Raw genomic sequence first — 23,117 nt, forward strand, 5'->3', positions numbered from 1 at the left:
TAAGAGCAGGAGCAACTTGGAGAAGGGGATGCTGAGAACTGGGTAGATGAAGGGCAGGAATGGAAATGAGAGTTCTCCCTGTTTATTCTTTATGAATGTAAAGAAGTTTCACCATGTTGAACACATCTATTCATTAAATGTAAATCCTTGTCAAAGTCATGTTTAGGCTCTGCCTGTCTCTTGCTGTGGGATGGCTGGACCATGGCCCCTCCAGCTCTGCCAAACAGGCAGAAAATCCCAACACTGACCATGAGAGGTGAGAAGGGGCAGCTTGGAGATCCTTCATGATAAAGGGCAAATGCAGTGATAAGGGTTGGGAGTCAGGGCTCAAGTCCTTGCCGTGCCCTGGCTCTGTGACCCTGAGCAAGTCCTCTCCCCTCTGAGAGCTGCAGTTTCCTACCTGCAAGGTGGAGGGACAGCAGGGTCTGATGCCCTCTGGTCCCTGGGAGGCAGCCCGGGGTGGCGTCCGGGAAGAGCTGCTCCTTGTGGGGGTGTCTGAACGGGAAGGATGCCAGCGCCAGCTGCCTCGGGAGAGAGAGGACATGCCCGGGTAGCTGGCACCCAAGAGGTGGAGGCTTCAGAGAGTGTGTCATCTGTGAAGTCAGAAGGCATCAGCATTTGACTCAGCAGGATGTTGGCGTGGGATGTGGGGAGGGAAAAGCTCCAGGAAAACGAGGGAGATGTAAGGAAAGATGTCCCATGATCTCATCCAAATTGTAAAGGGGCCACTGACGTCAGGGAATAGCCCTGGGCCAGGCACTTTCCTCCTGGTTTCTGCCTCTTGGAATCCCTGTGAGGCAGGAGTAGCGTTGCCACTTAAAGAGGGGAACACCCTTTCACGCTCAGAGGATTGACTTGCCCGATGTCACACAGCTCGCAGGTGACAGAGGTGGGATGTCTGGCCACAAAGGCGTTCCCCTTCCACGCCCCGAATGTCACCTTCAAGCTGGACCCAGAGTCCCTTGAATTCTCCCTGTTGCTTGCCCTCCAGGTTGAACTGTAGACTGTCACTGCTGAGGCAAAGCCATGACCTTGAAACCCTCTCTCCTGGCCAACATTAAACGATGCTGTGAGAAGTCAGGGTAATGAATAGCCTCCAGCTGAGGATGGCTAGAGGGGGCATGATGGACATGCCCTGTCTCAGGAGTTCATCATTGCGGGGCGCTTCACAGAGGTGTGTGCACTTGCCTGCATGCATCTTATATGTCCTTGCAAACCCCACTCTGCTGGTTAACACGGAAGGCCCTGAAAGGCGATGGGAAAATGAAGTTTAAGGTTTATCTAGAAACATATAAACACTGTTTTTAAAAAGAGTTCTCTATTCTGTCATGGCTGGAGCCACATGACACCATTTAATGAAAAGTGCCCTGTGCCCGGTGGGGAGGGGGAGGGGTGGCCAAGATCATGGTCACGGGGCTGGGCAGCTGCCTACCTTCTTATGCAGGGTGGGTGACGCCAACTCTGTCGTTCCCGAGTGCTTACATAACAGCGAAATGGACCATCACGTGGGCCAAGAATTTCCTTCCCACTGGTGTGTGTCTCCTCTGGCCTTCTGGTTCGGTCTAGACCAATGCCAGCCTAAAGGCGATCAAGCAAAGCCACTCATGCAGTAAGCTACAGTCCCGGGAGCAAGGCCCCCACTACGCCCTGGCTCCTTCAACGTTAGAACTTGAACTCTCCCAGGGGGCCATGGCGGTTTTTTGTCCACTGAAGGGCCAGTCAGCTTAGAGAACGTCTAAATTGGGAGCCAAGGTGGCAGTGACATGGATTTGACTTTCTGAAATACAGGGGGAAAAAAAAAAGAAAAGAAGCAAGTGTTTTTGCATTCTGGGGGACCAGAACCAGCATTTTCTAAAATGTCAATAAATAAATGCCCACATCCGCACCTGGCCTTCTTCCTAAGAAGTATCTTCGGGGGGCTTGGGAGGCAGACCCCACTAACCAGTTCTGACACTGCAGTGCAAAAGGACATTCAAGCTGATGTCCAGGACACCTGTGGCCAAGGATGTAGATTCTGGACGTTTCTGCCTTTGCAGGGGGTACAACTTCCCAGAAGACAATTAAAAGATGTTTTTCGTATTTTAAAAAATCTTTAACTTATATGTCATTCTTGCCTTTCCTTTTACCTTCACTGTCGTCCCCTAGCATTTAGGGACATTAAATGTCACTTCTGTCTCCAGGGAGGTGCAGAGGGAAACTCAGAGCCTTTGGAATTAGAGAACCCAGGTTCTCATTGGGGCTTTATCATTTACTAACTGAGGGACTGTGGTCAAGTTACTTCACTGCCCTGAACCTCAGCTGTAAACAAAGAACAGTTAATTGTGACGACATGGACCACTCCAAGGGGCAAATGCAGTCACGCTTTATTTCTTCTCCCAGTTAATTACTTGAGCCCTCAACTTCCTAGTTAGCAGGAAATCCTATATTTATCTCACTCTTAAGGCCTCCCAGGTTGACCAGGACTCCCAGGAACTTTGTCCAGAGTAGGGAGGGAGGGCAGTCTGGCTTCTTCAGCCAAGCCCAGAGGACTAGCATCTTAGTAACCCTCTGCTGCTGTTTCCTCCTGCTGCCACATGGGGTCGCTGTTGAACACCAGCACTGTGCAGTCTGTCAGATGATGCTCAACAAGTCTTCAAAAATGTACCCATAAGAGAGGACATTAGCTCTAAACACTCACCTGTTGCTAGTTCCACCACATAGCTGACATACAGGACCGCTCTGCTCCATTAGCTCTCTCCCGTTCCCTTGCTTTGGCCTCAGGGAGGTCAGACACCACGGCACAAGCTGAGGAGCAGAAGGACAGTGCTGAAAGGCAGAAGGCTGCCCACTCTCCCCCTGCACTTCTCCTGCCCCTGCAGCCCCAGCTGGAGACGGGGGAGCCACAACCTGAGACGGAGTTCGGGGTTTTGCTTATGGCATAAGACTGCACATCTTCATTACTGAATTAAGACCATCTTCCCAACCTGACTCTTGGGGCACACTGTGTAGCGCCCACAGAGCAGAACTAAAGGAGTGGGAGCACAAAACAAAGTCGTGCTGTTATTAGGTCCCATGAGTCTTGTCTGTAATGATGGTTCCCATCAGGATGCTCTGGGATGCAGAACCAAAGTCAAATAGGAGTTAGCAAAAAGGGAAACTCCACAGGTTCAAGTAAGCAAGAGAGGACAGGGGAGAGCTGCCCTCAGGGCTAGATCCAGAGAGGACTGTCCATTTCTGCCTTCCCTCTCGGCCTCTCTCTGTCTTGTGGCACGTGGCACTCAGACTCACACCCCAGTAGTTTCACCACCAGATGGGAACGAGGATGCTTTTCTCCCTCTTTAGCCAGGAATATCCCAGAGAATGGCTCTGATTGGCCAGGCTGAGGCAGGCGTCTACTGTGGGTAGTCAGAACTGGGCTGGGGTCTAGTAATTGAGCAAGTCTGTAGCACATGCTCAGAAAAAGACAAAAGCCCCCTGTCCTAGATCACACAGACTGCACTATAGGGCATGGATCGAAGAGGAACAAGCCCAGAGGCAGAGAAACCAGTCAGCCAGCTGTGGGCTTAATGCAGGCAAGAGGGTAGCGGGAGCAAGGCTGGGTAGAAGTCCGGGGACTCAGGAGAGCTTTAGAATGCACAGAACATAAGTCACTTATTGTATGATTCCATTTATGTGAAAGGTCCAGAATAGGTAAATCCATAAAGACAGAAAGCAGACTAGTGGCTGCCAGGGGCCAGGAGAAGAAGGAATGGGGAATAATGCTTAATGGGTAGGAAGTTTCCCTTGGGGTGATGAAAATGTTTTGAAACCAGGCAGAGGTGATGGTTGCACCATTTTGTGAATGTACCAGATGTCACTGAATTGTATACTTTAAAAAGATTAATGCCACATGAATTTCACCTTAATAAAAAAAAAACACTGGAAGAAGCAGATTATAAACATTTCAAATTGTCAGAGGCTTCCCAAGTGCAAAACAAAGAAAATAGAACAAATAAGAAAAATGAAAAATAAAGCATTAAAAACAAAAAGCATGATCTAAAACCAGATAATAAATCAAGACTAAATGTATTTGTCCTACCTGTCTATTGCAGATAGAAAAAAAACCAACACAAACAATAACTAATTATACTTTGTAGTCAGGAAATACAAAGGGGCTTTGTTTTTATTTTTTATTTTCAGCAAACACTAAATTAGTCTTGCTATGTACCAGGCATGTTCTAGTTAATAATTGGAAGCTTTATATCGCTTAATTACATCAAAAGAAAGAGAATGGGCATAAACACACTAAATATAAACATAAAGAAAGAAGAAATTTCCATGTTAAAATGTCCATGTATGTTGAATTCAAAACATAAAGCATTAAATAAAAAAGGATGCACTTACTAATCTGCTCTGATCATCTAACCTCATTAGCATATATGCACCAGATAACATAGCATCAAAATTCATAAAGCAAAACTTACAGAAAATGAAAGATAACAATAAAATAGAAGCAGGCAATTTAAATGTATCTCTCAGTCCATAATAGAAAAAATAAACAAATATTTTAAGTAAAGGTACAGAAATAAAGATACATAATTGATAGATTTCGTAAGACAGAACTAATTTAATATATATTGAACTCTATCACCTGAACATACAAAATACACTTTTTTAAAAAAACAATTGAATTTTCACACACAGAAAAGATCATATATTTGGCTGTAAAGGACACCTCAGAACATTTTTTGAAGTAGAAATATTCTCTACCAACAATTATTAAAAATAGAAATTAATTTTTTAAATTGAAAAATAAAAATTTTTCTATTTGGAAATGAAACCTCAGAAAATTTTTGGATCAAAAAAGAAAATCAAAACTAAAAGTAAAATTATATCTAAAACCAGATTAAAAACAGCGCATATCCAAACCTATGCCATACAGCTAACGTTAGTAAATAAGAAAAAATAAAAATAGATTTACCAAAAAATGGGGAAAGGCCATTCATTTCAACAAGTGGCACTGAAACAATTAGATATTCATGTTAAAAAAAATGAAGTGAGACCCTAATCTTACACCACATACAAACATTAACTCATGATGGGTTGTTTAGCTTAACCTCAGTGTAAGAGCTAAAACTATAAAGCCTCTAGACAAACACATAGAAGAAAATCATTGTGATGTTCGATTAAGCAAGGATTTCTTAGACAAAGAGTAAAAGCACAATTTATGAAAGAATAAAAATCCCTGATAAGCTGGATTTCATCAAAATGCAAAACTTATGATCTTCAAAAGACACGATTAAGAAAACGGAAAGACAAGTCACCCAGACTGGTAGGAACTACTTGCAAGTCACATGTCTGATAAAGGACCACATTCAGAGCACAGGGCAAAGCCTCACAGTTTAGTAAGAAGAGGACAAACAACTCAACAGGAAGTCCAAAAGTGATTTGAATAGACACTTCACTAAAGTGGATACACAAATGGCAAATAACACGCGAAAAAAATGCTCAGCACCGTTAGTCATTAACGAAATGAAAATCAAAGTCGCAGTGAGATATCACTGTACATCCACTAAAATGGCTATAATTTAAAAAGTGGACAATAGTGAATGTTGGCAAGGACGTGGGGAGACAGGGACTCTCATACGCTGCTGGCGGGAATGTTCAAAGATACAGCTACTCTGGAAAACAGCTTAGACATTTCTTTAAAAATTAAACATATACCTACCCTATGACTTAGCAATTCCACACCTAGATTGCTACACAAGACAAATAAAAATATATGTCCACACAAAGATTAAATATTCATAAATATTTATACACGAACGTTCATATCAGCACCATTTGTAATAGCCTCAACTTGGAAATAGTCCAAATGTCCATCCACAGATGAATGGAAAACCAAAATGTGGTGTATCTTTCAGAAGGAACACTATTCCGCAGTAGACATGCATGAATCTCAAAAGCATTATTTTGAGTGAAAGAAACCAGACACAAGTGACCACATACTGGATGATTCCATCTGTACGAAATTTCTAGAAAAGGCAAAATTACAGGGAAAGAAGGCAGGTCAGTGTTACCTGGGTCCAGAGGTAGAAGCAGGGATTGCTGCAGACAGGAACAAGGGAATTTTTTAAGCTGGTGGACATGTTCTGAAACTGGATTGTGGTAATGGTTCACAATTGTATAAATTTACTACCTCATCAAACTGTGCCCTTACAATGGGTAGATTTTATGGTATGTAAATTATATCTCAATAAGGCTTCTTTAAAATTTTAATTTAACCACCTAATTCCAGATGTTAAAAATGGAAAATAACCCTAAAGAAAGTGGGAGGGGAGTTATTAAAAAGAATAAGAGCAGAATTTAGAAACCAGGAAAACAATAATGTTAATAATACATCTAAGACCTGGTTACTTAGAAAGAAAGAAAGAAAGAGAGGGAGGGAGGGAGGAAAAGGAAGAGAGAGAGAGGAAGAAAGAAAAAAGAAGGAAAAGAAACATACAAAATAAGAATTGTGAATGAAACAGCAATAGATAAAGAGGAAATCAAAGAATCAACTCCTCAGTTCCTCTGCTCAGTTCTGTACAAATAAATTTGAAAACTTTGACTAAATAGATGATTTTCTAGGGAAATACAAATGACCAATACTGACCCTAAAAGAGACTTTTAAAATCAGAAAATAACAGTTACCATAGAAGATGCTGAAAAACTTGTGGGTCATTTCCCCAGAGAAGCACCTGCTTTAGCTGATTTCACACGTGAACCCTCCTAAGCCTTCACTGGTAAGGATGCTGTTTTAAAACCGCTCTCGAGCGTGCAGAAAGGAGAAAGCATTCCAGTTTTTCTAATGAAGCTCGTACATCAGTGATAACCCAGCCTGGTAAACCCACCACGATAAAAGGTAACCACAGACCAGCTTCACGTGTGGATAAAGATGTAAATATTCTAAATACAGTATTAGCCAATAGTACATTAAAATAATTAAACATCACAACTAAATTCAATCGTGCCAAGTATGAAAGAATTGCTCAATATTAGGAAATTCATGAATGTGATCTACCATATGAATAAGTCTAAATAAAATGTGTTTCTCTACAAAGATTTTTAGACAGGTGTTTGTTCAATTTCAATTCCATCCTGATTTTTAAAATCTTGATCAGTAAGAAGGTAGATATTTCCCTAGTAAGCTAAATTAAATACATCCAAAGTCAGAACCTAGACTTACGCTTAGTGGTGAAGCGCTGGAAGCACTTCAGCACAGGCAGGAACGCGACGCAGTCGCCCCACAACTGTCAGAATGGCTGCCAACAAAAAGACAACAGATAACGAGGGTTGGTGAGGATGTGGCGAAAAGGAAACCCTCGTGCACTGCTGATGGGAAGGAGACTGGTGCAGCCAACTGTGGGAAACAGTACGGAGAGTCCTCAAAAAATTAAAACTAGAGCTACCATGTGATCCAGCAATTCCACTTCTGGGTATTTATCCAGGAAAGTGAAACAACTGATTTAAAAAGATGCACACGCCCTGATGTTCATAACAGCATCATTTACCACATCTTTTTTGGTATTTTGGGAGATTTATTTTTACAATCCCAGACTGTGGCCATCTTTCCAAGCATGACACGAAAGTCAGAAATCACAAAGGACAAGACTGATAAATCCAACTACATAAGAATGAAAAAATTTATTTGTGGCAAAAGCAAAATACTATCAACTGAGTCAAGAGATAAATAAATGATAAACTTGGGGGAAGTATTAGCAACACATGCCATAAAGTGTCAAGTTTCTTACTTATCAAAAGGCTTTTAACATTAAAAAACAGGTCAGCAACTCAACAGAAAGATGGTCAAAAGGCATGGACAGCTAGTCACAGAAAAAGAAGCACATGTGTCTTTTGAACAGATAAAAATATGCTCATTCTCATTTATAATGATATAAATAGAAATTAAAATTATAAAGAGATCTCATTTACTACTAGTAGAGAAGTAAAGATCATTTGTAAAGTGGGTCTATCCACAGTGCCTTCACCACAATTTACAGAGCGATCCTGTTCAAGCATTAAAAGGAATGAGGCAGATGTCTAGAAGAGGACCAGTCTTCAACATCTTGGTAAGCAGGAAAAAATAAACATGATGCATTTGGTGTGTGTTGTCCCCCATCTGCATATAAAAGCTGGATGTTCTTACATGTGCAAAGAAGGTCTCTGAAAAGAGACCTAAGAATTCTTTTACTGCCAGCTGGGCAGTAATCCTTTTAAATGATTTATTTGTTTATTTTGTTTTTTCACTATGTGTCTATTACCCATTGATAAGGCAAATCTATTTTTTTAAAGAGTGAAGAATTTGCAATGAACATATTAACTCTTTACAGGGAATCCTAGCCATTTCTGTGCTAGTATGTTTGAAATTTCTGTTTTCAAACATTTTAAATCCACTCCCCTAGACCTCCGGCTCTGCCCCTGATTTGCACCTTCTCGTAGAAATGTCCCCCTGAGTGAGAGAGAGAGCCTGCCTCACAATAGAAAGAAACACAAAAGGTGTGAAAACTGTGTGTGTGCAGGTTGACCTGACTTTATCCCCAAAGCCGTTAGAAATTCAGCAATTTATTCCCTCTCTGATTCGGTGCCACCCGTAATTACTGATTCAGTAGTTCAGCGTAGCCTGTCCTGATGCTAACACCACTAGCCCGCGTCTGTCCACGCGCGCTCCCGGAGGCCCCTGAAGACAGAGCTCTGGACTCGGGGATTCTTGCGGGGCGGGATCCGTGGTACCCGTGGCTGCTCTGCCACCCTGTGGCGAGAGGTTGCTATAACAACCAGGCCGTCCCCGCGGAGCTGCCCGGACGGATTCCCTGGGTGAGCAGCCCAAGGGGTTCCCATAGAGGGCGCTGATGAGACAGCCGGGTTTACATGTGGGCGCGGCACCTGTTTTCTAGAACAACGGTTAGATATGTGGAGGTTACACATAACACATACAAAAGCACTCAAAAAACTGTAAAGTGCATAATTCAATGGGCATTGTTCTTTTAAAACCCCAGTTCTGATATTCCATGCTTACCAGACAAAACTTCGAAGAACTGTGAAGTATGCTCAGCTCTCAGACTCCAGAGGGTTTTCACCTACCTCGCACCTGTGGCTCCTGCACTTGCTGGCCCCAGGATACGCATCCACTGGAACACATGGAGCCAAGGTTACCAAGTATGGTTTAAAAATAAAAAAACTCAGAAAATTTGTGATTCAGTGTGATCTCTGCCACAAGGACCCAACTCTGCCCATGTAACAAGAATGCAGCCTCAGACAGTATATAAATGAATGTGTGGCTGGGTTCCAATAAAACTTTATTTACAAAAACAGGCCTTGGGCCGGATTTGGACTGTGGGCCATTGTATGCTAAACCCTAGTCCAGAACATTCCTCTCCGTCTCTAAAATCCAATCATACTGTACCTGGTTGGCTGTGTGATGTTTTCTGGTCTGCTGTCCCATGGAGTTGAGAACATTTCAGCAGTGGGACACGCACAGGGGCAATGACTGTGGTCTGTCTGCCTGTCATGTCCACTTTGAGTCTGTTTCAAGTTCAGTGTGTCCAGACATCTTGGGACTTTTAGGAGCTGAGGGGAGTGACACTGAACGTCTCAGTGCTCTATGAGGCCCCAAAGTCTTTGATCCAAGAAATCAGTTTTAAAAACGCAGTTATCAAATGCTCTCCTCCTCCTCTGGCTGCAGAAAAACACAAAATTTCCATGCCAGCTTCAGTTTCTCCCAAAGATCCTGTGAACACACGTGCACCAGGAAAATGCGCCTTCTGCCTTGCTTCCTGCATGGCACCTCGTGGGCCTCCCTCCTTGCCTTCTACTTGCCACGTGGTGATGTCTTTCTCTCTCCCTCTTTCCTTCCTTTGATGCAGCATCAGTGTGTGTGTGCCCTCAGCTGCTCCCTGAATTCACACTCTCCTGACTGGGAGGAGGTGAGGCTGGCCAACTTTGGGGACTTGCTTAATAGCTGAAACACTGGACCTTTCCTTTCCTTTCCTCCCTCCCTCTCTCCATTTGTTCTTTTTCTTTCTTTCTTTCTTTCTTTCTTTCTTTCTTTCTTTCTTTCTTTCTTTCTTTCTTTCTTTCTTTCTTTCTTTCTTTCTTTCTTTCTTTCTTTCTTTCTTTCTTTCTTTCTTTCTTTCCTTCCTTTCTTTCTTTTCTTCCTTCCTTCCTTTCTTTTCTTCCTTCCTTCCTTCCTTCATTCCTTCCTTCCTTCCTTCCTTCACAAGTATCAGAAAGGCTACCCTTTAAAGAAAAACAGGCAGGAAGATTCAACCCATCACGTGCCCACCAGGGAGTCCTGGAGGCAGACTCTGACCTCTGAGGAGGAACCCACGTGGGTTAGTTTACATTTCAGCCCCGAATAAGCAATCTTCCCTCCAGTCCCCGGCTTCAGGCAGCCTGGATGAGGGTTCACAGGGCAACCGGCTTCCAAGAAGAGGCGGGGTAACAAGCCCCTCGGCCTCTCCCTCTGGCTCTGTTTGCCGACTGCTGCCCTTAGCACCTCCTCGTTTTCTCAGTCTCTTTTCCCATTTCTGCCTCTTCAGGTCTTTAACACCTGTTTAACCAATTCTTTCTATTAATTTCTCCGCCGAAACAAACTGTGGTTTCCTGATTGGTCCCTGACTGATCAGCCACAGAACAGGGGATAAGGCCTGCGGTTAAGGAATGAGAACTTGCAGTGAAAACATCACTTGAGAAAAATCACAGCTGGCTTCATAATAGTAACTTCCACTTGGCGAGAACGGAGATTACTTACAAGTATTAAGTGCCTATTGTGTGCCAGGCACTGTCTAAACCCATGGCCTAGAATCATTGTAGTGGCTTGAATAAAATCCATGTCCACCCAGAATCTCAAAATGTACCCTGTTTGGACACAATGTCATTGCAGATGTAATTTAGGGAAGAATTCAAATGAGATCATGCTGAATTAGGGTGGCGTCACAAATCCCATGGCTGGTGGGTGTCCTTATAACAAAAAGAACAGACACACACAGAGGAGAAGGCCAAGCGAGATGGAGACAGAGGTTGGAGGGATTTGGCTGCAAGCCAAGGATGCCTGGAGATGCCAGAAGCAGCAAGAGGCTGGAAGGGTCCTCCTCTAAAGCCCCAGAGGGAGTGGAACCCCACCGACACCTGGATTTGCGACTCTGGCCTCTAGGACTGTGAGAAGATACACTCCTGTTGTTTCCAGCCACGGATTTTGTGATAATTGTTTATGGCAGCCACAAGAAATTAGTATGATCGCTCACTGGATTCTCACAGAAAAGCTATGTTCAAAAAGCAGTTAGGACCTTGTTGTTTACCGATTTTATATATGGTAGTATGTATCTGCAAATTCCAAACTCCTAATTTATCCCTCCTTACTGCTTTACCCTCTGGTTACCGTAAGTTTGTTTTCTACGTCTGGGAGTCTGTTTCTATTTTATAAATAGGTTCATTTGTATCATTTTTTTTAGATCCCACAATAAGTGATATCATACGATATTCAATAACTTTTAATAACTTACAATGAAAATGAATGTAAAATAGAATATATATATATATTAAAATATTAAAATAGAATATATATATATATATATATATATATGTAGCTGAATCACTATGCTGTACACCAGAAGCTGCCCCATGCTACCTTAAGGTCTTTCATCACCAGGTTACCCCAGAGCCCCCTCCTCGACCTGGGGGAAGCCCTCCGGACCCCGGGGGTGAGCCCAGCCCCCAGCCCCCTCTTCGCACTCTTTCGCACGGCATTAGATCTCTGAAACTCGGAGGGCAGCCTGCTCCTGGGGACGGCCTAGTGCGACAGGGGCCATGCCCAGTGGAGAGAGAAGGGTGGGCCAGCAGGTCCGGCCGTGGGGGGCGGGGACCCCGCCTCCACGAGGGACCAGCCCTAGACAAGCAGCATCTTTCCCCTTTTCTCCTCCCCGTGACGGTATCCCTCAGTTTTTGTGACCCAAATTTGCTGAGCCTCTTCGGTGACAGCCTGGAACGGAAAGGAGCTTAGGTCTGGGTGAGGCTGGAGAGGATGATGAAGAGATATTCCTGGAAAGGGGAGGGGCAGGTTCCGGCACAAAGGAAGAGTGAGGTGTCCTAGCAACTTTCCAAGAATTCCGAGGCCCCAGCGCCCCTGCTCAGAGCGGGCGCCTCCCTTCCAGAGGCCTCCTTCTCTCTCTCCCTCCTGTTTCATAATTGTGTCCACGGTGGGCCCTGTCCCACTGCACCTGATGAGTGAGTAGGAGTTAAGCCCCCGTCCCGAGAACGTCTAAAGTCTGTCCGGAGAACCTCACTGCCTCCAGGCGCTCAGGCTCCCCGGACATTGAGAAATTCTCAACATGACCACCAGGGGGCAGCCGCACGCAGAGCGACTGCCTCCGCATTTGGAGACTGGTAGACACACCCCAGTATCTCTGGAAGTATCTGTGATACCCGGCTTTACTGACCTCAAGTAGATTGACACACCAGTGAGCCTGAGGGACCAATTGCTCTAAATCTGACTCTCTTTTGTATTTGGATTTAGACTGGTTTTATGTATCCAATGCATCTTGCTTACTTGAAGAATTTACCACCCCTTATCAATCCATTCTTAGCTTTCTGTACATTTCTTTTGTCCTCAAGCCCTCATAGCCTTTGGTTACCTCCCTTAATCGGATTTAGTATTTATGTATCATTTGTGCCCATAGGGAAGTCATCTACTGATACGGATTTAAGATCAGGCGTCCTCTGGAGAGAACCACACACATTAATCTGCGCTCAGCACAGCCTTGCCTGGAGATACAAAGGTTGTGCCATCTGTAACAGTTTTCCCTGCCTGTCAGCTTGTTTCTAATTCTTGTTGTGGCTACTGTCGTGTTACCACAGTATCCTGAGGGGAGACTGAAGTTCAGAGCCAGGGTAATGACCATATTTCAAACCATATTCTTAGAACTTGCAATTTGGCTTGCTTTTGGCTCAGTCTGCCTTTTTCTTTTTCTTTCTTTCTTTCTCTCTCTTTTTTTTTTTTTTTGGAATGGCCCAGGTAGTCTGCTGACCACCTTATGTCTTTCTAAGCAGACCTCTGGGTGTACAGTGCAGATGGTATTAGGGTCTTTTTTGAAAGTAAACTGTCTGATATTAGTAAGTGTATCCTATAAAAGATGATCAAGTTGAGTTAGTGTATAGAAAAGAATAAAATCAGAGCCCCGTCATTCCTTCCCCGCCTCCCAGGCCCCCAGGAGCCCTTGACCTGTCGGTGCAGCTGGAGGAGTGAGGGCTGGAAGTGATGCAAGCAGACCTCCTGCTGGCTTCCTTCTTCAGGCAACTGATGACCTTGGGTGTGTCCGTGGACCTCACTGAACCTCAGTTTTCTCAGCAGTTAAGTGACAGCCGTGGTCTAGTTAACCTTCAGAGAGCTTGCTCTCCAAGGCCGCGGTCCAGTGAATTAATTACACATGGCATAGCTCATCCAGTGCCTTTCGCCCAGCCAGGCCAGGTGACCCCAGGAAAGGTGAGGTGCCAGGACATTCTTGGTGTTGGCTTGTGGACCGCAACCCATGCTCAGCCGTCAGTCTTGTAGGAGGCTCAATCTGTCTGCTCAAAGAGTAGGTCCACATCTCCTGGGCGGATTCCACAACGAATTCCAAGCGACTGCGGATCAGAATCAGCGTTGTGATGCCCTCCCTTACACTGACAGAGAGTGAGGGGCCTGGCATCTGAATAGGATGTCCTGGTGGTGCCAGAGGAAGCCAGCCCAATGCGGCGACCCCTCACAGGGCTGGGGTCTGAGGGTCCACTGGCCAGGACCACACCTGCGGGATTGCTCCGCCCGCCTCTGCCACCGTGGCCAGGCAGCCCTCCAGACGCAGGACCCTCTCCCTGACTCTGCTTTCTATCAAGTGTGGCCTGGGGCTGGCCCAGAGCTATTCTTTCTCTTTAAAGCATAGGTGGTTAAGTCAGTGGTCTTTGAGCAGAATTCAGTTCAAGGTCATATATTGTTTGGCCCAGACATTAAGAAAAAAATGGAACAAATTGCCAACATTTAAAAATCAGGGGATTTCAAATAAATATCCAGATTTCCAGCTTTTCTTAAAAACCCACAAGTCCATCACGACCGTGCCCAAATTCGCAGCTGGCTGGGGACGCCTGGGATTCAGCAGCAGCTGCAGCCTCTCCCTTAGACGGTCTGCCTCCAGCTCCACCTGGGGCTTTGCCACTTGCTTTCTGCCTGTAGGATCGGGGGTGTCGAGGGCAGAGTTCATCCACAGGCAATCTTACTTCCTTATTCCCAAGCCCCTGCAGCTGCCTCATCAGAGCCCCTCTAAGAACCCACATCCACTTTTCAAAAGTATCATAGTGATATTAACAAAACATACACCACAGATCATGATAAAAGACTCTGGTGTTTTAAAAAAAGATGTTATTAATATCTCAAAAGGCATGTTGTCTTATCTAGTGAATACATAAAACATTGCACACAAAATACTGAGATTCTAGCTGGAAAGCACTCAGAGAAGTACTTGGCACGTAGTAGACACTACAGCATGTTAAACTAAGTTTTTAAATATGGTAACAAGCATTTCAACACGTGAACATGTGAACACAAGAGGTTTGAGGAGTGCGGGGAAGTGAACTGAACGTCTGGTCCTCCAAGGACGGTGAGGACTAAAGCTCACGGGATCTCCCTGTACCTTGAAGGTGGCAGGAATCTCAGGGGGGCGAGTGAACCGGTGATAAAGAGCCAGTCTGTGTGCCCGGAATACCCCAGCGGCCTGCCGCTGTGACACGTTGCAGACCACGTGCGCTCTGGGTCCCTCTCCAAACCCGGCCGTCAGCCTGCTTTCCTTCACTAGGGGCCATCTGTGTCTGTCCCAGCAGGGAAGTCACATGGGGCCAGGAGATGCCAGCAGTCACAGGTGGGCTTAGAACCAAGAACAGATTTTCAGGCGGCCCAGGAACGTCCGAGATGGTGGGCAAAATGTTGTGTCTGTGTGCAACTTGGGAGCTGGGGGAGTGTCATTTGTTTTCATTAGATTTCCAAAGGGCTCTGACCCAAAGAATCACATGTCTCTAGGACTGTGGGAACCCCTGCCAGGCTTCTGCCCCAGAGATGGCCCATCAGGAACCCTGCCTCCAAGCCCGCAGAGGCACCCCTGTCTGTCATGTGAAGCAAGAACTGGAGGATGGCCAATGATGCTTACGTGCTGCTGTTAATTTATATTCTGTGCCGGTTTCTAACAAGGATGTTTTATTTAAGTATTCCACCCGCTTCAGGAATGCCCCAGCAGGATTGTGTTCAGGACGGTGCAGACGACTGGGGGCAGCCAGGGAAGAGGGCTGAGACCAAGGGTCCACGTCCTCCGTGGTTTCTCAGGACAAGCCAGGCTCATGAGGCCTCTTCCACTGCTGTGAGCAAGTCCCCTGGTACCGTCCACACCTACCCCTGAATCCCCTTCCCACCTCTCAGCAAGGAGGGGAGCTTCCAAGGGGACCTCTGTCTCGGGAGGAGAAGGGACTGGAGGAAAGTGCTGGTGGGGGTGGGGGTGGGGAGAGGCACTGACTGAGCTCCCCGTGGCTGCTGGAACAAAATAGCCCAACCTGAGTGGCTTCAAGCAATAGAAACTCTTCATGTTATGGTTCTGGGCACCAGAAATTTGAAACTGTGGTGTCATGGGGCCATGCTTCTTCTGAAAGCTGTCAGGGAGACTCCCTCCTGCCACCCCCCAGCTCCTAGTGGTAGCCATCAGCCCTTGGTGGTCCTTGATTGGCAGCTGCATCACTCCAGTCTCTGCCTAAATCGCCTCTTCTCGTCAGGACATCAGTCATATTGGGTTAGGGCCCACCCCTAGGACCTTACCTTCCTTGATCACAACTGCAAGGACCTTATTTCCAGAAAAGGTGGCACTCACAGGTACCGGGGTTAGGACTTGAAGGTATCTTTTGGGGGGAACACGTTTCAACCTCAACAGGCACCTCACCTTGTGCGCTGACATCAGCCCACACCCAGGCCTTCCCCTGGGCTCTTGAGGGCGGGAAGGGGGCAGCCCTCCCTCCCGCCATGATAACTGAGCCCCTTCCGCTTGGTTCACATTCTGAAGCGGGATTTTTTTTCCCCTGCATCTCAGTCCTGTAGGACGGAGATTAGGCTGTGTGAGTGGGAAGTGTGCGTGTGTGTCCTTGTGCATCTGTGTGTCTGTGTGCATGTGTGTGCCTGTGCGTGTGAGTGTGTGTCTGCGGGCGGGGGGAGGTGTGTGTGAGGAAGGGTGGGCATAAGGGAGGAGTGGGAGGCAGGAAGGCAGGAAGAGAACTGAGCCACAGGAGTGAGGATAGAAGTGAAAAGGGAGAGTAAGTCTTGTCCCGTAACCAGTGGGGAAGTGTGCTTGTGACAAAGATGGGAACATTATGTCTTTGGTCTTAGTTTCATAAGGTAGGTGTGTAAGTTAGGATATTGATTCTGGTACTGTTAAAGCCAACAGAACAGTGGGTTAAGGAAGATCGAAATTAGTGTCTCTTTCCTATAAAGCCTGAGCTGGTAGCTGCCCCATGGTGGACGCCCCATGTCATTGCCCAAGGACCTAGCCTCTTGCTGCTTTGCGCTCTGTGAATACACTGTCCTTTTCCAGAGCCAGGGCTGGCTCACACCTCACCCAGTCCCACTGGGAAGAGAGGAAGGGGGGTCGAGGAACATCCTTTCTTTCTCAAGGATCACTCGGAAACTGTGCACATCACTCCAGTTCTACCGGCCAGAACTTTCTCACGTGACCTCGCCAGCTGCAAGGGAGTCTGGGAGACACAGCTCTTAGTCTCAGAGGCCACGGCCTAGGGATGCTGCTGGAATTGACAAGGCAGACACAGACACCGGAGAACCGCTGATAGTCGGTTAGAGGACGAATGTAATTTCTAGAAATATAGTGTTATTAATCCACCCCTCACCCCTTACAATAGAAAAAAAAACAATTACATCCATATGATAAAGAGTATAAGGACCGTGTGATTAGAAAAACCAGATCATCAGGGAGACTCGGTCTAGTTTAAACCAGTTGTGGCGGGTCACAACGAAGGCTTCCTCTCGGGAAGGTATGCACTGGGTCGTTCGGCAGCCAGCTGGTTTTCAACGACATAGCACGCCCTGCAGCTCTCCAGAATCCGCTCCTGGAAGTACGCCTTGTCCTTCTCCTGCCAGGCGTCAGACTCGATGTACACGTTGAATGGGTCTCGGGAGTGCTCCAGTTTCTTGGAGCGGATGTAACTCAGCATGATGCCCAGCGTGAAGAAGCCGAAAAAGCCAAGCACCATGAGGATGTAGAGGGCGGCCAGCCTGCTGTCATCATGGCCGGGGGCCCTGCGGGCCAGGCCGGATGAATTGCTGCCCTGTTGAACTGTCCCCTGCCACAGCGTGGTCAGAAAGGGCGTCACGGCTGTGGCATTGGGCAGGATCATCCTGGCCTTCAGGGTTTCAGTGCTGGACAGGGAGCTCCCCCAGGAAAACCTTCTAAAAGAAAAGCGCAACCTTAAGTCAGAAAATATGTATTGTCCTTCCCCCTCACGCAGACACACATGCACACACACATGGGCACACAATTTAAAAAAAAATCTCAATGAGAGAGGTACCCTACCAGACACATCAGTCATGGTGTGTGCCCCCGTGGACCTGCACAGTCTCCTCTCTTGATCGATCAGCTGATCAGCTGATTCACCTTTATTTCTGTTCCCCACTCCCAGCCCTTAATTCCACAGGTGATCACCAGAACGAGCTCCCTTAATACACACATTGTGCTGAATGGGTGCATTTCAGTGTATGTGCTGTGGACCAAACTGTGTCCTCCCCCAATTCACGTGTTCAAGCCCTAACCCCTACTGTGACGTGCCTGGAGGCAGGGTCTTTAGGAGGTAATTAAGGTTACATGAGGCCCGAAAGGTAAAGCCTTAATCTGAGAGGACCGTGGCCTTAGAAGAAGAGAGAGACCCTTGGTCTGGGTCCCTGTCTGGCACTGGGACTTTTAGAAGCTTCCCAAGTGATCTTACTTGGTAGCCTCAACTTAGAACCACAGAGCCATGGTCTTGACCCTCAGGAAATAGACCAGTCAGTCTTTTGCGCCGCAAGGGAACCGGAAGAACTTTGAAGAAGAGAAGTAATAGTTTCATAGCATAATTTTCAAATCTTGTTTGTTTTTCAGATTTTATTTTTCAGTCTTGCACATCCCTGATGTAATGTGAAGAGAAGGTGCAGAGAGAAATTCTCAAGCCACCCCCGTGACCTCAGCTCCCCCGACCCTAGCTCACGCTGGCACCCTCAGTTTTGATGAGCATGTCGGAGCTTCATACTGGACCAGAAAAGCCAAGTTAATGAACGGCCTTTCACATAACAACTCTGCATTTTTAAAGAAAAATCTTTTTCTTACTTTACACTTAATTGATTATATTGCTTTTGCTAAATGCCTTCTGTGCCCCAAGGCCTGCATGCTGGGTCACGTGATATTTTTGCCAAATGAGCCACAAAATGAGTTTGGCAACAGCCTGTAATGGTCAGCACGGTGTAAATGACACAGGACTCAATCTACACGAACACTGGGGGCTTAACTTTCGTTCTCCAATTTCACATCCATTATAATGCCAAAGCATTGCCCCCTCCAAACTCAAATGGGTTTGGAGACCAGCTGATCCAACAGTCTTAACTTGGTAGACAACTGAGTCCCCTGGAGGTGAGCTGACTTGCCCAAGGTCATGACTCCTATCAAAATACATCTAAATGTTAATCTTTTAGCCATGGACTCACATTTTATTAACATAGAAAAGGGAATTCCCAGGACCTTGCAGAGAGAAGGCAGATTATTTGGGCTCAAATGAACGGAGGAGCTGGCCACTTGTATCAGATAAAACTGGGTCTACCCACCTAGGGGCTGGTTTCTGACCTAAATCTGCCGTCAGAGGACCCCTCTCCCCAACCGGGGAGAATCACAGCTTTTCGTAGCTTCCAGGATGAATAGGGAGCTGAAGGAGGCAGAAACAGCAGGAACCAGGAAGGTTCAGCTCCAAACACAACCAGTTTGATGCTCAGAAAGAAGGGGTGGGGTGTTCTAGAAGTTTCTGCTTCTGCCTGTTTGAGCCTTCATGAGACATAGACACTGCTCCTAATCAAAGTTAGTGTAATTTTTTTTTCTTTAAAGTTTAAACCCAGAGCTGCTGGCCTACTGAGAACCATTCAGAATCTGGGGCTCTGGGCAGCTGAGCTGAGCTGAACAGCCACAAATGGAGGCCAACTGGGCCTCCAGTGCCCCGGGATTCTGCAAACACCCCCGTGCACCCAGAGGAGGGGGGCAGTGGGTGATGTCACCCCATTCCCGGCCCACACTGCCCTCCTGCATTTCCCTACGTGTTCCAGCTCCGGCTCCTATCAGTGCTGATAAGAGCCTGGAGGCTTTTAGAACAGATTTCCTAGTACTGCACCCCCCTCCCCGTTCTTTCTATGTGCTTACAGAAAGGGGAAGGCTTTTGTGGCTGACTCCAGCCTCTCTTTTGAGAGGGAAAGATTCTGGGGGCAAGTCGGGGAAAGCAGAATGTCTGATCCTCAGCTCAAGGATCTGAGTTCCAGCCCTGGCTTAGCCCTAGACAAGCCACGGGGCTCTCTGGGACCTGAGCTCACTTACCCAGGTAGGATGGGGACGACATGCCTGTCATTCTTAACAGCATTCCTTAAGTATCCCTGAAAGAGCATCCAGTCTTGAAGCAGAATTGCAGTAGGAACAATTAGGGATAAGCTTAATTTGGGTGAATATAATCTTACTGTCAAAAATTCTATGAGCCAATTTTCTTTGGAAATAACTGTCAACTGTCTTCATCTTTATCACAGCACTAGGTCCAAATTCTGGAGATGTATTTACCTCCTAGCAGAGAAGAAGCCAGTGGGACCCAGACCCTCCCAGGCAGGCAGCTGCCTTTGCCTTGGGCTTCTCACCTTCCTCTGTCCCGAGAGGGGAGTCACTAGGTGGCGGGGCCTCCAAAAATCAGGGTGAAACTGGTGCAGAAGCACAGCATCTGGCTGTCCTCACAGATCTGAAAAGGGCTTTCTGTCGCCTCCCTGCTGGATGTGGGATGTGGCTCTTGAGTCTGGTCACAGGACGAAGAACTTCCCAGACCTTTCTGCATGTGACAGAGAGGAGCTTTGGGATGTGAAGGACAGAAATGTGAACCAGGGAGCTGAGGAAAGGGACCTGGTCAAACTCAACATAGGAAAAAGTACAAGCATGTTGGCGTGGAGGGTTTCCAGACTCCAGCAGGGTAGCTGAAGTCCCACAGAAGGAAGAAACTCACCTTCAGCAAATTAAATGAATTTGGGGAGCCTCAGTTTCCTCATCTGAAAACTGGGAAAAATGGAACCTCCCCTGACTATACCACAGGGTTTGGGGAGGCATGGAATAAGCCCACAACTTCCGTATCTCTTGCTTTTGATGCTTTCTCTGCAAGAGAGGCACAACCACCATGTTTGCTTGCTAAAATCCTACTGGTCTTCCAAAAGCAGGCTCCTATGCCAACCTGTATATGAAGCCCCAACCAGATGTCCCCTCCCCTCCTTTGAGCCGCTCATATCATCTGTGCGCTTGTCTCTACACTTCCTTCCAGAAGCTCAAGAAGTGGTGTTTTGCTCACCTTGTCCCCACTCCAGCACCCAGAATGATTCCATAAGGGCTTGCTGAGTTGAACAGGGATGCAAAGCATTAAATTCAATTCAACTACAATGTGACTGTGAGAGCAAATAATCAATAAAGTGTAAGACGCTCTGGAAAGAGCTTAGTGGGTAACCAAATGAAAACCTCTGTAATGTAGTCTGTTTTTGTATAATGAAATTTAAATTATTTTCATGTTTATTTTATTAGCATTATTTATTTTGTATATTAAAATTTATTCTATTAATATAGTTATATATGTCTGTAAGCCACCTTATTTCTAAAAAGGTTTAAGGCCATCAGTAATTGTTAATAATACATCATAGTTTTCATCCCTCCTCCCTATTCATCACCCTTATCTTGTCCCTTTTTCCAGAGTACTTACCACCTGCTAATATAGTGTAGTTTTCTTGTTTATTATGTTCATTTTTTATTGTTTGTCTTCCCAAACAATAAGCTTCTGTACGCTATTCAGGGCAGAGATCTTTGCCTGGGCAGTTCCTATGTATCCCAGAGACCAGAACGGTGTCTGGCATATGGTAGCAGCACAGTAAGTATTCACAAGACGCAGACATGCATGCGTGAATGAGCAAATGTCCCATTCAACCACCAGAAGCACGAACCACACAGAAACTGTCTTACCAGCTCCACCTTCAGAGACTTAAGATGACAGGAGTGAGTCTCCTTTGATGTCCTCACAGTGCGCTTTGTTTTCAAAACAATCCACTTCTAATAACCTGTCCAAAACAAGACATATCGGAACTGAATATTCTGGACACTGAGAATGCCTTCCTCAGACCCGTCCTCAGCTCATCTCTGACGGGAGCAGAACACCGAGCAGAGCAAGCAGAGGGGGTGGCCGCTCCCCCACCCCGGTTAGAAGCCCACAGATGAGAATCAAGGAACTTCTTGACAATTCACTCCTCACACATGAGTTAAAGCTGCTGTGTGATCCCGGCAAAGTTCCCCACCGCTGAGACCGTTAAGTGACAGCTGTGGTTACTGACAAGGCCCTTCTTTAATGGAGCTAGAAGCTCCTTCTCAACCTAAAAGTGGACTCAGGTCACAAATAGCAGTCTGGAAAAGGGGGCGGAGGGGGAGGGTGTAACATGTGATAGACTCCCACATGGCACATGACTGCTACTGGCTCAGCTTTCTTCCAAAAGTTCCACACTTTCCCCAATTGCTGCAATCGAGATGAGATACCAGCAATGTGCTCCGCGTCCCATGCCTCTTCCCCGGGGGAGATGCCAAGGCCCAAGAGCCTTTCTTGTCCCCCGACTCCCGCAAAAAAAAAAAAAAGGCCATGTGTGTATGCAAGCATTGCCCGAATTGGAGGTCTCTGAAACCAGGTGGGGACTGGGATCCTGGGCGAGGGGAGGGAGGTTTAGTTTTCTTTGGATGATTTTAGGTATTTCCCAGATTTTCTACAAGAACGACTGTAATTTAATCACAATCGGGAAATGTCGTTGTTTGGGGGCATGAGTTCTAGGCGCGTGAAGAGGGCAGAGGGAAAGGAGGCTTCAGGGCGAGCCATCTATTCCGTCGCCTCCGGCCTGGGGGCTCCCACTGTGGCCCGGGGGCTGGGACCGGGTCCCCGGAGCCCCCTCAGGGTCGCCAGACTGGGGCGCCGCAGGCCGAGCGAGGAGCCGGGAGGCAGGACCCCTTGACTTACCGGGGCCGGGGCGCCGAGGGAGCCGGGAGCGCAGCGCAGTCCACGCCGGCCGAGCGCAGGGCGCCGACAGCCGCGCCCCGGGCGGCGCGCTCCGGGGGCCAGTGCGCAGGGGTGAGGGGGGCGGGCGGGCGGGGCCTCCGGAGCCAGAGGGCGCCCCGCCCCGTCCCCGCCGAGCCCGCGGTCCCCCGGCCACCCCGGGCCAGCCCCCGCCCACACCGACCTTCCGCACCGGCGTCCGGGCGGCGAATGCGCGCGGGGTAGGTGCAGAGCCCCAGAGAGGCCGTGTTGGAACCGCCAGCCAGCCAGCCAGCCAGATCCACCCTCCTGCGGGAGTCTGGGGTTGGCAGGCAAGAAGCCGCTGTGACCAAGCGTCCACAGAGGCCCGGAGACCCCCCCCACCCTCAGCCAGAGATTAGCCAAACACCCCTTCAAACAGCTCCAAGCAATAATTTCAAAGATGCTCAGAACCCCAGCCGACTCCTTTTAGCTGCACCCTGAACCCTAGAAGCGGCCATGCATCTATTCGGCAAGCATTTATTGAGCACTTCCTGACTGCCAAGCTGGGGGTACAGCTGTGGACCAGACAAGTGATGGTCCCAGTGTGCAGTGGCAGTCTGTGGAGCCCCCCGCGATTTGGGAACCCTGTTCCTAAGTCCTTGGGGCCGTGGGAACAGCCTTTCGGGTAGCCAGGGGCAAACTGCCCGATGGCAGGAGTGAACTGCAGACAAATCTGACAGCAGCTGTTCACCAGCTTGGGGGCCAAGAGAGCAATTCCCAAATGACAGACCCGTGAAAGCGCTGGGGAATTAGGT

The 23,117-nt window shown here is 47.2% G+C and overlaps 1 protein-coding gene and 2 long non-coding RNA genes across 10 annotated transcripts; 1 reads left to right on the top strand and 2 right to left on the bottom strand.

The window, feature by feature from the left end:
- Positions 1-1,166: 1,166 nt before the first annotated feature.
- On the bottom strand, positions 1,167-2,767 carry LOC140701021 (uncharacterized). The gene is made up of 3 exons (XR_012079791.1): positions 2,678-2,767; positions 1,433-1,578; positions 1,167-1,245 (listed from the first exon to the last, which is right to left on the bottom strand). It is a non-coding gene; the product is annotated as an uncharacterized lncRNA (long non-coding RNA).
- Positions 2,768-12,114: 9,347 nt separating this feature from the next.
- LOC140698570 (uncharacterized) lies at positions 12,115-19,950 on the top strand. 6 transcript variants are annotated; one of them, XR_012076381.1, is made up of 5 exons: positions 12,115-12,222; positions 12,675-12,885; positions 15,241-15,374; positions 18,144-18,668; positions 19,817-19,950. It is a non-coding gene; the product is annotated as an uncharacterized lncRNA (long non-coding RNA). The 6 variants fall into 6 exon arrangements; XR_012076384.1 differs by lacking the exon at positions 19,817-19,950 and adding an exon at positions 13,198-13,344 and having other exon boundaries at positions 15,224-15,374; positions 18,144-18,729; XR_012076383.1 differs by lacking the exon at positions 19,817-19,950 and adding an exon at positions 13,198-13,344 and having other exon boundaries at positions 18,144-18,729.
- Positions 16,843-22,405, bottom strand: KCNE1 (potassium voltage-gated channel subfamily E regulatory subunit 1). Of its 3 annotated transcripts, none has more exons than XM_031688612.2 (3): positions 22,306-22,405; positions 21,273-21,367; positions 16,843-17,455 (listed from the first exon to the last, which is right to left on the bottom strand). In XM_031688612.2, the coding sequence occupies exon 3, from the start codon at positions 17,404-17,406 to the stop codon at positions 17,017-17,019; it is 390 nt and encodes a 129-aa protein (XP_031544472.1). In that variant the 5' UTR covers positions 17,407-17,455; positions 21,273-21,367; positions 22,306-22,405; the 3' UTR covers positions 16,843-17,016. The 3 variants fall into 3 exon arrangements, with proteins under 3 accessions (XP_031544472.1, XP_031544432.1, XP_072824979.1); XM_031688572.2 differs by having other exon boundaries at positions 16,843-17,458; XM_072968878.1 differs by lacking the exon at positions 22,306-22,405 and adding an exon at positions 21,559-21,670 and having other exon boundaries at positions 16,843-17,458.
- Positions 22,406-23,117: the final 712 nt, after the last annotated feature.

Source organism: Vicugna pacos, chromosome 1 (assembly GCF_048564905.1).
Source record: "Vicugna pacos chromosome 1, VicPac4, whole genome shotgun sequence".
In the NCBI taxonomy this organism is placed as follows: domain Eukaryota; kingdom Metazoa; phylum Chordata; class Mammalia; order Artiodactyla; family Camelidae; genus Vicugna; species Vicugna pacos.